Source organism: Chelonoidis abingdonii, chromosome 8 (assembly GCF_003597395.2).
Source record: "Chelonoidis abingdonii isolate Lonesome George chromosome 8, CheloAbing_2.0, whole genome shotgun sequence".
Taxonomy (NCBI): Eukaryota; Metazoa; Chordata; order Testudines; family Testudinidae; genus Chelonoidis; species Chelonoidis abingdonii.
Window position 1 is genome coordinate 37,659,848 of NC_133776.1, and position 14,242 is coordinate 37,674,089.

The 14,242-nt window shown below is 41.1% G+C and overlaps 1 protein-coding gene across 1 annotated transcript in view; it reads left to right on the forward strand.

Moving 5' to 3' along the window:
• CUL3 (cullin 3) overlaps positions 1 to 14,242 on the forward strand; it is a 107,732-nt gene that overhangs the window by 75,699 nt on the left and 17,791 nt on the right. Inside the window, exons 10-12 of the mRNA XM_032777911.1 lie at positions 368 to 475; positions 6,951 to 7,075; positions 7,388 to 7,484. Of these exons, the coding sequence (XP_032633802.1) occupies positions 368 to 475; positions 6,951 to 7,075; positions 7,388 to 7,484 (330 nt within the window). The remainder of the gene's footprint in view (positions 1 to 367; positions 476 to 6,950; positions 7,076 to 7,387; positions 7,485 to 14,242) is intronic.

Below are 14,242 nucleotides of genomic sequence, written 5' to 3' on the forward strand. Positions count from 1 at the left end.
ACTGTGGGATACCGCCCGGAGGCCAATACCGTCGATTTGCGGCCACACTAACCCTAATCCGATATGGTAATACCGATTTCAGTGCTACTCCTCTCATCAAGGAAGAGTACAGAAACCAGTTTAAAGAGCCCATTATATTGATATAAAGGGCCCGTTGTGTGGACAGGTGCAGCGTTAAATCGGTTTAACGCTGTTAAAATCGGTTTAAACACACAGTGTAGACCAGGCCTCAGTTAAAGAAAAGTATAGAGAATGTCCTCTCCATGTTTGTCTGGGACATTCAGTGACTAACTCTAGTGTTTCAGGATTTAAGTGTTTGCAGATCCATTTTATAATTATAATATAGCAAATACTTTTTTTTTGGTAGACTGAATGTGGATGTCAATTCACATCTAAACTGGAAGGAATGTTCAGGGATATGAGCATCTCAAACACAACAATGGATGAATTCAGGCAACATCTACAGGCTACAGGGGTAAGAATCGTTCAGTTCTTTTCTTGTGCTTCTATTTTTACATATAAACACAACCTGCACTAGAGATTCTGCATTACTCTTCATTCCCTCACTTCTCTCAACAAAATCAGAACTTTTTAAGTTAAATTTTTAACCTTGCCGTTTTTTCTTACCCACTCTGAAAATATTTTGATCTTGATTTGTTTGAAGCTTGACTTATTACTTTATTGAGTTAAATTACTATTCTTTAAGTCCTGTTGAGTCTTTTACTGCGTCAGTATTCTTCTAAGTCAGTGATGGGAAACCTACGGCCCATGGGCAGGCCGCGAGACAGTTTTTCCACTGACCGTCTGTAGGCACGGCCGCCTGCCTGCAGCTGTGGCTGCGGTTCGCCATTCCCGGCCAATGGGAGCTGCGGGAAATGGTGTGGTGTCACGGAGTCTGGGGGAATCCGGCCCTGCACCCCTCTTCCTGGACCCCACAGTGACTTTTATCCAGCCAGTAAAACAGAAGGTTTATTGGACAACAGGAACACAGGTTACAGCAGACCTTGCAGGCACAGTCAGGACCCCTCCATCGAGTCCTTCTGGGGGTTCAGGGTGCTTGGATCCCAGCTGGGATACCCTGAATTCCGCCCCACAGCCCCAAACCCAAACTGACCTGCCCCTCTGATCCCTTTTTTCCCTCTCCTCCGCCCAAGTGTTCACCCCCTCCCCCCTGCCTGGCTCAGGTTACAGGCTTAAAGATCCTGTCCCTCACCTAAAGACATCCCCTGCTCTCCCATCTGCCACACAGACAACCCCTACTCCATCACATGTGGGCTGCAGGGATGTGCTGGCCACTGCTTCCCACAGCTCCGATTGGCCAGGAATGGTGAACCATGGTCACTGGGAGCTGCAGGTGGACGGTCAATATAAACAAACTGTCTCGTGGCCCACCAGCGGATTACCCTGATGGGCTGCAGTTTGCCTACCACTGTTCTAAATAGTTGTATGGACTGTCCTCTATAAATAAGTCACACACATGCAAAACTTTAATTTATGCCAAAACATAACCTAGTAATTTAAGTAAAAGTTATACAGTGTATTTGCATAGACTTAGTGCTTGGTAAAAGTAGGAATAATTACAGTGGACATACAGTCTTGTCAATACACCAGTGCATGACAAGATTTGAAAAGCTTCATAGCTAAACTTATAAGCTGTTAAACTGCTTTACCAGCAGGTGGCATACACTTACTTATTGCTGAGGCAAATAGACGGTAAATTTTTCATCATCAGTTAGTATTTGAACTCATGAGCTCCACTTTAAAGTTGCAGCTTTGTATGTCACTTTTTAAAAACATGTTTGTGCAACTCATCATATTGTCTGTCAGTTCCATTTTATTTTTTTATCAAGGATTTTTTTTCCAATTTTTTTTATCACAGTGTCTTTCTTTTTATCTCATTTTGGTCAAGTTTATTTTTAGACATCCTAGTTTTTCTTTGTGTTTGGATTTTAATTGGTATGAAATTCCTTGGAGTGTTTAAAGGCTACAGAATTGAGTGTCTGCCCTCTTGGGAGTCAAAGTTTTGTATGAGATCCATCTACTTTGGTGCACATCCAACAGAATTAGTTCTTTGGCAGCACTTTGACAAACATGTTTCCAATTTTTATGCGGAGATTTTGATAATGCTAACTCTGTTGGGAGTCGCACATGGCACTGTTACCGGTGGTCTTGCTAGTTCTGTTTATCTGAATGTATATGAGTTAGATCTTAGAATGTTATTGGAAAAATCATGGGCAGGTCCTCAAGGAATCACTTCTGAAGCACTTCGAGGAGAGGAAAGTCATCAGGAACAGTGAGCATGAATTCACCAAGGGCAAGTCATACCTGACTAATCTAATTGCCTGGTATGACGAGATAACTGGCTCTGTGGATGAGGGGAAAGCAGTGGATGTATTATTCCTTGACTTTAGCAAAGCTTTTGATACGGTCTCCCACAGCATTCTTGCCAGAAAGTTAAGGAAGTATGGGCTGGATGAATGGACTATACAGTGGATAAAAAGCTGGCTAGATCATTAGGCTCAACAGGTAGTGATCAATGGCTCCATGTCTAGTGGGCAGCCAGTATCTAGCAGAGTGCCCCAAGGGTCAGTCCTGGGGCCAGTTTTGTTCAAAATCTTCATTAACGATCTGGAGGATGGCATGGATTGCATCCTCAGCAAGTTTGCAGATGACACTAAACTGGGAGGAGTGGTAGATACGCTGGAGAGTAGGGATAGGATACAGAGGGACCTAGAGAAATTGGAGGAATTGAGCCGAAAGAATATGATGAGGTTCAAACAAAGACAAATGCAGAGTCCAATATAACTAATAGGATGAAGAATTCCATGCACTGCTACAAACTAGGATCCGGTGGCTAAGGTCAGCAGTTCTGCAGTAAGACCTAGGGTTACGTGAACAAGAAGCTGAATTATGAGTCAACCGTGTTGCCCTTGTTGCCAAGAAGGCTAACAGCTTTTTGGGTTGTTATAATGAAGGAGCATTGCCAGCAGATTGAGGAAGCGTGATATTCCCCTCTATTCAGCATGGTTGAGGCTTCATCTGGGTAGTGTGTCCAGTTTTTGGCCCCCAACTACAAGAAGGATGCAGAAAATTGGAAAGAGACGCGAGAGGGCAGCAAAAAATGATTAGGATCTGGAACACTATGACTTACGGAAGAGAGGCTGAGGGAGACTGGGATTGTTTGTCTGCGGAAGAGAAGAGTTGAGGGGGGATTTCATAGCAGCCTTCAACTACCTGAAGGGGGGTTCTAAAGAGGATGGAGCTAGGCTTTTCTCAGTGGTGGCAGATGACAGAACAGGGAGTAATGGTCTCAAATTGCAGTGGGGGAGGTTTAGGTTGGATATTAGGAAAAGCTTTTTAACTAGGAAGGTGGTGAAGCACTGGAATGGGTTACCTAGGGAGGTGGTGGAATCTCCTTCCCTAGAGATTTTTAAGATCAGGCTTGACGAAGCCCTGGTTGGGATGATTTGGTTGGGGATTAGTCCTGCTTTGAGAAGGAGTTTGGACTAGATGACCTCCTGAGGTCCCTTCCAACCGAGATATTCTATGATTGTCACCTATGATGCACTTTTTATACATTGACCATATGACCAGCAAAAATTGTTTCCTTCCTAATTCTTTGAGAATAATTTGAGTTGCAGTTTCTGCCTGTTTGTTACATCAGTGCAAGTAAACAAACATTTTATGGTGTTTGAAACATTAAAACCGTGCATCAGTTTCTGTGTTCTCTGTGACAGCAGTGACTTGAAGGTTACATTAATCCTTCCATAAAACACACTGCAAGACTTCACTACTTCATTCACGTTTGATCATTATCAGTTCATGGGTCAGTTTCTGGAGACTGTTATTCCTCATACTGGTAGGAACGATAATGTGCCTTGTGGTGTACTACCTATAGAATGTGTTCATTTTGTTTCATAGGTGGTTTGGCATTACAAGCTCCATATTTTTATTTTTTTTGTAACAGTCCAAAGTGCTTTGTGATGATTTTTTTTTAAAAAATAACTTAAAATTCACAGTAATTGACATACAATAGACAATAATGCTAACAGGCTTCCAGATACTGCCAGTTCACAAATACGCAAAGAACGCCTGCTCTAGCAGAACAATTCTGTAATAAAAGATGGCACTGGGAGAGGAATCAGGAGTCTTTCTTCATTTTACCATTGTGGTGCAAGAAGTTTTAGAGTTTCTATTAATAGCCCTAACGTGTTCTTTTTTTAAACAACTTTGGTGCACTGGATACATGTGATCCTTCCTAGACAAGAGTCGCAAGCCAGCTCTTCCCCATTCAGAATCCAAAAGCCTCAGAGATAGATATAAAACTGAGTTAGTAGGTATTCAGAAGGATGATGCAGCTGATGATTCAGCAGTACTTTCTTTCACTGAGAAACTAAAGTGGGAGAAGTCAAAAGATTATAGAACTTCAGGCATTCTCCAGATTGATGAACCTGAAATCTTGGGTTTTGGAGGTCATGCAGCACAATTCTACACTTGAAAGACACTATCCCTCTGTTAGTCCATGCTACACACATTCTGGTGATAAGAGAAGTCATATGAGACTTTACGTTCCTAAAACTTGTTTTAAATTGAATATCTGCCCCTTTATATTTAGCATTGCATCTTGAGAATCTGAGTGAGCTCAGGCTCTTGTCTATGACTAAGATGTTTCAGAGATTCAATGAGTAAGAAAGCATACTTTTCTTTCCAGATATAATGTTGCAGTTCCACTATATTCAGTAAACATATTTTCCATACCCTCGTGCCCATTCTGATTCCACAGTTCATAAGCTAGGCATTATCTGGAACAAATAAAAATATTTCGATTCAATGCACCTTTTTGTTGTTTGTATGCATTGGGTTAACGTTCAAGAGTATGTCTGCACTGTGATTGTAGACCTGTCGCACAGCTGTGGCTGGCCCAGGTCGGTTGACTTGTGTTCACGGGGCGCAAGGTATGGGGTTATAAAACTGCAGTGTAGAAATCTGGGCTCCAGCCTAAGCCTGAATATCCACACTGCGATTTCATAGCCCCCTAAGCCTGTCAACTGACCTGGCTCTGAAACTTGGTGTACTGTGGGTTATTTTTAATCTCAGTGTAGACGTACCCCATCTCTAGATGGATGATTAACTGCATTTCTCCGAACATCAGTGGATTTTAAGGCTCATGAAATCACAAGCATGTCAGTGACATCGGATGGCCTTTGGTTCACCCTGGAGAAACCTCAATACAGTTCTTTATGTATATTTGTAAAATATTGTTTTAGATTGTTATCTTGCATCCAGTCTCTGTTAATCCAATTTCTGGATTGTGTGGCCCAGCTGTCTTATTTCTTCCCTAAGAGGTCTTTAGATGTTAGTTCTGATGTATGTATTAGGTGCATTTTATTCTTCTGATATAAAAGTAGCAATCTTAATACTTCTCAGGGATGCTGTGTCGCTTGTGGCAAAGTACCTGGCTCTCCTTTTGTTAGCTCAGTCCTTCTTAGCCTCAGAGACACAGGCTTGGGCAAAGTAAAAGAAAAAAGACCCCTTCCCAATCTCACAGGGTCTGGCTGATCCCTTCTCAGCCAGCCCCTTGCTCTAGTTTCCTCTCCTTCTGGGGAGAATGCAATCTGCCTTACAAGAAGAGTCTCAGAGTTCAGCTGCCCCTACTTGTTGGCAGCTACTCTGCTTCTTTCTTTCTTTCTTCCTCTCTCCCCCTCCCCCCGCTTCCCTGCCAGGGAGATTTTAAAAAGGTCTCCAGCAATTGGGGCCAGCTGAACCTAATTAGTTCTCTCTCCCCCTCCCCCCCCCCGCTAACCCCTGTCTCCCAGCTGAACCTTATTCCTCCAGGGCCAAGCCTTCCGGGACCAATTACTACCCCTCTCCTGGTAGCTAATTGTCCTGAGTTTGCCACAGCTCTTTAACTTGGGAGGCATCTACTTTTTGTCCAGTGATATTTGTGACTTTTTTTTCCTTTAAGCTGATCCACTCTAATGCTGTATATTAGTTTTTGTAGTCTGTAAGAACCTGGATCTGTTTATAATCTTACTTTTTCTTTGTAAGAGAAGAAAATTACTTATCTATAAGCATGTTCTTTGGAGGTATTAATCATAAGCCCTCATTAACCCACCTCATTTCCCTGTGGAAGCTGGCAATACACTCAGTTATAAGTTTGGCACTGTGGAATTTAGTTGAGACACTTTTTGACAATTATACCTGGATTTCAAATAGATATGTGCCACCTGCTGATGAGACCATTATAAGAGTTTAGAACATCAGCTGTAGAGTGTTCCAAGCCTGTGTGAATACCTATGTTAATAACTACTTTCAGAGAACAAGTGTTAAGCCACATAATTTTTTCAGGTTGAGCAAGAAGTCAGTCCTTTACATAAAACAATGGGAAAACATATGCAAATGATTTCTGCTGTAAAACTCCAGAGTGGGAATGGCACAAAAAACTTCTGTTGCTTAGTGTTGAATGTCAAACTGTTGCTTATACTTTTCTGCCAGAGGGCAAGTACAAAAGCTGTTACTTTGCAATTCATATTGTTAGCAACACAGCATATACTTTTTTTTTTTTTTCCTATGCAGTCAGTCGTATTGGAAACAGAATAAAAACAGAAGGCAAAATATGACACATTTTACCCTGTAATGCATCTGACCTTGTAAAGCTCAGAATTTCAGAATTACTGCATTATCATCATGAATACTGAGCAGTTGCATAGCATTTTTTACATTGTCATACTCTGTGTAGTCTTAAATTATCATATGGGAACAATGTGAGCTTTTGGGCTCCTGCTCCAGAGAGGATGAATTTAATTTGTGCAGCTCAGAAAGAATGGCAGCTACAATTTCTCCTCAGCCTTTGGAAAGTAAAATATAAAAAGTCTAATTATACCATAGGAGAAGTGGAGAACACTGTCCTGTTTTAAAACGGTGGATGTCTTCTTCCAATGTTGCTGTAGGTCTCATTAGGTGGTGTTGATCTCACAGTGCGGGTTCTCACAACAGGCTACTGGCCTACTCAGTCAGCCACACCAAAGTGCAACATTCCTCCAGCCCCCAGACATGCTTTTGAAGTATTTAGAAGGTATGTATTAAATCAGGCCTTGTATTTTTAAAACAATGGGTACAGTAAATATATTTAAAGGCATATTAAAGAGTTGCTTTGTTCTTTTTGGGGTAAACTAGAAAACTCACTGCTTGTTGTTTTGTTTCAGATGAGACCTTAACCTCAATTTAAAAAAAAAAATTACAAAAGTTAGAGTAACTGTTACACATTACACTTACTACAGTACATCCTGAAGAGTTCAAAATTTTCTATGTATGTAAAGTGCTTTTGGATAATCTGCATAAAATGTGCCATATAAATATGTAAATTTTCATTTTAATTGTCTCGTAGATTTTATTTAGCCAAACACAGTGGTCGACAGCTGACACTCCAGCATCACATGGGTTCGGCAGATCTCAATGCCACCTTCTATGGACCTGTTAAAAAGGTAAATGTCTGTATTCTGAAAGTGTTATGGTTTAGTCTCAAAATTTTTGTAAATGTAAAGATAAATTTGTAATCAGTTTTGGATTTTCTTAGCTATAAATTAAACTGCCTGTATAGGACATAAGCACAAGTTTTTTAAAAAAAATACATCTATCCCGTTTTTTTAAAATTCAACTCTTACTTTGGAAGCAGTTTGGAGTATACTTACAAGCATACATTCCATAATCCTGAATCAAATTTGAAACTCCCCAACCTGTTGGTTTAATTAAATCATAGGATGATAATGGCCTCATAAATTTTAAGGTCAGAAGAGACCATCATGATGATCTAGTCTGACCTCCTGCACATTGCAGGTCACAGAACCTCACCCACGACTCCTGTAATAGATCCCTAGCCCCTGGCTGAGTTACTGAAGTTTTCAAATAATGAATTAAAGAGTTCAAGTTACAGAAAATCCACCATTTATCCTAGTTTAAACCTGCAAATGACCTGTTCCCTGTACTGCAGAGGAAGGTGAAAACCCCACAGGGTCTCTGCCAATCTGATCTGTATTAAAAATTCCTTCCTGACCCCAAATGCGGCCATTAGTTAGACCCTGAGCCATGTGGGCAAGACCCATCAACCAGACAGCTGGGAAAGAATTCGCTGTAGTAACTCAGAGCCCTCCCCATCTAATGGCCCATTACCAGCCATTGGAGATATTTGCTGCTATCAGATGCAGATCAGCTACATGCCATTGTGGGAAATTTCATCATACCATCCTCACCATAAACTGATCAAGCTCAGTCTTTAAACCAGTTAGGTTTTTTGCTACCAATACTCCCCTTGGAAGTCTGTTCCAGAACTGTACTCCTCTGGTGGTTAGAAACCTTCATCTAATTTCAAGCCTAAACATGTTGATGGCCAGTTTTATATCCATTTATTCTTGTGTCCACATTGGTGCTTAACTTAAATAACTTGTCACCCTCCCTGGTATTTATCCCTCTGATGAGAGCAATCATATCTTCCCCCAAGCCAAGATATGTTTGTTTGGTTAGCCTAAATAATCCAAGCTCTTTGAGTCTCCTCTCATAAGGTAGCTATCATCCTAATAGCCCTTCTCTGCGCCTGCTTCTGTTTCAATTAATCTTTCCTAAACATGGGAGACCAGAACTGCACACACTATTCCAGACGAGGTCTCACCAGTGCCTGGTGTAATGGTACTAACAGTTCTCTGTCTCTACTGGAAATACCTAGCCTGATGCACCCTAGGACTTCATTAGCCTTTTTCTCAACTCCATCACATTGACGGCTCATAGTCATCCTGTGATCAAATAAGACACTCAGGTCTTTGTCCTCCTCTATCACTTCCAACTGATACACACCCAGCTTATAGCAGAAATTCTTATTGTTAGTCCCTAAATGCATGATCTTGCAATTTGGGCTGTTAAATTTCATCCCATTTCTACTACTCCAGTTTACAAGGTCATCCGGATCATCTTGTGTGATAGTCTGGTCCTCCTCTGTATTGGAAATACCTCCCAACTTCGTTTCATCTGCAAATGTTATTAGCACAAACACACTTTTTCTGCCAAGGTCAGTAATAAAAATGTTAAATAAGATAGGTCCCAAGACTGATCCCTGAGGAACTCCCTCCAAACTGACAGTTCACTTTCAGTATGACCCATTGTAGTGTCTCCTTTAACTAGTTCCTAATCCACCTTTTAATTCTCATATTAATCCTCATCCTCTCCAATTTAATTATTTATTTCCCATTTGGAACTGTATGAAATGCCTTGCTGAAATCCAGGTAGATTAGATCTACTGCGTTTCCTTTGTCTAAAAAATCAGTTATCTTCTCAAAGACGGAGATCAGGTTGGTCTGGCACGATCTAGATTTTGTAAAATCGTGTTGTATTGTATCCCAGTTACCGTTCACCTCTGTCCTTAACCACTTTCTCTTTCAAAATTTGTTCCAAGACATTGCATACAATTGAGATCAAACTAACAGGCCTGTAGTTTCCTGGATCACTTTTTTCCCTTTCTTAAAAAAAGAAACTATATTAGCAATTCTCCAGTCATAGGGTATGATCCCTGAGTTTAAAGATTCGTTAAAAATCCTTGCTACTGGGCTTGCAATTTCATATGCCATTTGCTTCAATATTCTTGGGTGGAGATTATCTGGGCCCCCCAAATTAGTCCCATGAAACTATTTGAGTGTGGCTTGCACCTCTGATGTGGTAATTTCTACCTCTTTATCCTTGTTCTGATTAGCCACCCTGCCATTATTTCTAAACTCTTCATTATCCTTATAAAAACTGAGCAAATATTTGTTTAGGTGTTGGGCTATGTCTGGATTATCTTTAAACTCCATCCCATCCTCAGTGTTTAGCAGTACCATTTGTTTTCTTTTTTATTTATATGGCTATAGACCCTTTTCCTGTTATTTTTAATTCCCTTTGCAAGGTCCAACTCTGCTTGGCTTTTGGCGGTTCTCACTTTATCCGTATACTTTCTGACCTCCAAGAGAGAGCTTTCCTTAGTGATCCATCCAATCTTCATTACTTGTAGGCTTTCTGCTTTCTCTTAATCACTGGTTTGAGATGCTTGCTCATTCAGCTTTGTCTGCAACTGTTCCTTATGAATTTCACTCCCCTTGCTCCAGATGCGGGCTTCAGATAAATGTGCAGAAACTGACTTAAAGTAATCCAAGCCGCCTCCACATACAGATCCTTAAGTTCTTCGTCCAGTCCACTTCCCTGATTAATTCCTTTTCTTTTCCTTTTTTTTTAAGTTAGTCCTTTTGCAATATAGGACCCTAGCTGCAGACCTATTTTTGTTTATCCTTCCATTTAGTTTCAACTGAATTAGCTCATGATCACGCAAACCAAGGTTTTCCCCTACAACCAGTTCTTCTATGAAGTCCTCACTTCTCACCAGTACCAAATCTAAAATGGCATCACCTCTTGTTGGTTCAGCATCTATTTAGTGAAGAAATCTGTCCTCTATCACATCCAGGAAAATCTGGGCCCTACTATTATTGGTAGCACTTGTCTTTCAATCTACATCTGGGAAGTTAGTCTCCCATAACCACACAATTCCCCATAGTATTTATTTCATTAAAAACATTAAAGAGGTCTCTATCCATATCCATATTGGATCTTGGGGGTCTGTAGCATACCCCAAGCACCAGCGCAGTGTTTCTCAAACGGGGTCCTGACCCAAAAGTGGACTGCAAGCCTATTGCAGGAGGGGTCACGGTATTGCTGCCCCTACTTCTGTGCTGCCTTCAGAGCTGGTATTGCCAGCCACCCAGCTCTGAAGGCAGCGCCGCTACCAGCAGGGCACAGAAGTAAGGGTGGCATGGTAGTATGGTATTGTTGCCCTTGCCTCTGTGCTTGTGTCATCAGCACTGTCCTCATTTCTGGGTGCCCGGCCAGAAGATGCTGCTTTCCAGCTACCCAGCTCTGAAAGCAGAGCAGAGAGGGGTGGCTGCCGAACGGGTGCCCACATCTGAAGGCAGCACTTCTGACAGCAGCAGTGCAGAAGTAAGTATGGTATGGAAGGGGTGTCATCATTTCTTTGGGGCGGGGGGGCTCATCACAACCTGAAATATTTTCAGAGGGGGTCCCAGTAAAAAAAAAAAAAAAAAAAATTGAGAAACCCTGCAGTAGCCCTAGGGAACAGCTAGTAGCTTTCTTCCCCAAAGTGATTTTGGCCTAAACAGAATCTGTCTTATCCATTCCATCGTTCATAATTTCTTTACAGTCTATTTCATTATTAATATACAATGCTACTCCACCATCTTTGCCTTTGTTTCTCTCTTTTCTGAACAGCACATAGCCTTCAATACCTGTACTCCAGTCATAACTGCTATTCCAACAAGTTTCTGTTATCTCTATAATACCTGATTTCACTTCCTGCACCAGTAGTTCTAGTTCCTCCATTTTGTTACCCAAGCTCCTTGCATTGGTGTACAAACATCCTAATTGTTGCTGCTTGGTTTCACCCACATTTCTCACCCAGTTGAGTATAGTCATTCAATTCCAGTATCACCTACCTGACAGTTATCGGCACTATATATTTCTTTGGTATCGGCACTATATCCTTTCTTACTTGATTTTCCTCCCTCTGAATGTTAATCAGGTGTGGAGATTATGTACGTCTCTCCCAAGTTAATCAGTTGTGCCAGCCTTCATCCCAGAAGTCTTCTTCTCTCCCTATTCAGGTGGAGTCCATCCCATGAGAACAGTACTCTGTCCATGAATGCCTCCAAGTAGTTAAACATAGAATCATAGAATGGGAAGGGACCTCGAATGGCAATCTAGTCCAGTCCTCTGCACTCATGGCAGGACTCAGTATTATCTAGACCATTCTTGACAGGTGTTTGTCTAGCCTGCTCTTAAAAATCTCCAATGATGGAGATTCCACAACCTTCCTAGGCAATTTATTCCAGTGCTTAATCACCTTGACAGTTAAGAAGGTTTTCCTAATGTCCAACCTAAACCTCCCTTGCTGCAATTTAAGCCTATTGCTGCTTCTCCTATCCTCAGAGATTAAGAAGAACAGATTTTTCCCCCCTCCTTGTAACAACCTTTTATGTACTTGAAAACTGTTATCATGTCCCCTCTGTCTTCTCTTTTCCAAACTAAACAAACCCAATTTTTTTTCAATCTTCCCTGATAGATCATGTTGTCTAGACCTTTATCATTTTTGTTGCTCTTCTCTGGACCTTGTACAATTTGTCCATATCTTTCCTGAAATGTGGCGCCCAGAATTGGACACAACACTCCAGTTGAGGCCTGAGTAGCGTGGAAGAATTACTTCTCATGCCTTCCTTACAACACTCTCTCTTGCTAATACATCCCAGAATGACGATCGCTTTTTTTGCAACAGTGTCACACTGTTGATTCATATTTATCTTATGGTCCTCTATGACCGACATCCCTTTCCACAGTACTCCTTCCTAGGCAGTCATTTCTCATTTTGTATGTGTGCAACTGATTGTTCCTTCCTAAATGGAGTGCTTTTCATTTGTCCTTACTGAATTTCATCCTATTTACTTCAGATCGTTTCTCCAGTTTGTCCAGTTCATTTGAATTTTAATCCTATCTTCTAAAGCACTTGCAACCCCTCCCAGCTTGGTATCATCCACAAACTTTTTATAAGTGTACTCTCTATACCCCTGTCTAAATCATTGATGAAGGTATTGAACAGAACCAGAACCAGACCCAGAACTGATCCCTGGAGGGCCCTATTCATTATGCCTTCCAGCATGACTGTGAACCACTGATAACTACTCTCTGGGAATGGTTTTCCAATCAGTTTTGCACCCACCTTATGGTAGCTCCATCTAGGTTGCATTTGCCTAGTTAGTTTATGAGAAGGTCATGTGAGATAGTATCAAAAGCTTTACTAAAGTCTAGATATACCACATCTGCCGCTTCCACCCTATCCACAAGGCTTGTTACCCTGTCAAAGAAAACTATAAGGTTGGTTTGACAGGATTTGTTCTTGACAAATCCATGCTGGCTGTTACTTATCCCTTATTATCTTCTAGATGTTTGCAAATTGATCGCTTAACTATTTGCTCCATTGTTTTTCATTATGTAACATGCCAAAGCCCACCCTATAGCACTACTTCCTAAACCATTTGTTGACCATCATCATATCTCATCTCACCTTCATTCTCCTCCTCTAGGGACAGGTAGAATCCCTGAGCCTCCATTTCCTTAAGCATCTTCCCCAGTCTGCCATAGTCTCCCTTGTTTCATTCCAGTGAGAATCTATCTGTATCATTTATTCCCATATGAAAGACAATCACTGGATTCTTTCCTGCTCCCATTAGGATCCTCTTGAGCCTCAGATCCATATCCTGTATTTTAGCTCCCAGCAGGCAGCAGACCCTTCCATTCTCCAAATCAGCTCAGTGATAGGCCTGTCAGTTCTTCTTAGTAGGGAGCCCCCAGTCAGATAGACTTGCCTTTTCCTGGGGATGGTGTGATTCTCTGGCCTTCCTCCTGTTCTTTCTGGCTGCAAGTCCTCTTGTCTTTTATTCTCCCTTGCAGTCTTCTCTGCATCAACCTGTATGTTTCTGCGGCTCTGAACTCTGGGTGTCTCCATCGATTCTTCCTCTCTTCTTATAGGACTAGCTGTTTTTCATTGCTCTCCCACCTTATTTTGGCCTGTGACTCAGACCAAAGTGAAATTTCTGTGCAGTTGTTACATTGGAATTAAGGTTTAAAAAAAAATTTCAAGGCAAACATATTGTAGTTTCATAATGCCACTATTATCAATTGCACTTTTCAAATATATAGAAAGCTTAAAGTTTAAATTATACAGACAAAACAAGTAAATTTCATTTGTGAGAAATGGGGAGTAATAAGTGCTGGAGAGATCAGTATTGGAAAGCTAAGCAAAGGTTAGAAAGAAGGAAGAGAGTGTATGGTACCTGGGGACAGAGAAGGTAATCCAAGCGTAACTGCAACATAAAAAACATAAAGTTGGGATTAGGACACACCCACAATATGGATTACTAAGAGAAGTTTTGGAACTGGCCTGATTGGAGCAAAGGGAGAGGGATTTCGCTGCAGCAATTTTGATAAATTGGTAAGCAGGAAGACCTGAAGAGTATATTAAAGTAGTTAGGCAAAATTAGAACCAAACATATACTACTCTGGGACTTGTGGATTTAAAATCTCAAACTTAATATTACTCAAGTATAGTTCTCCATTTACTACATTAAAAGCTTAATCAGGAAATGAAAAAATATTCCTAAAA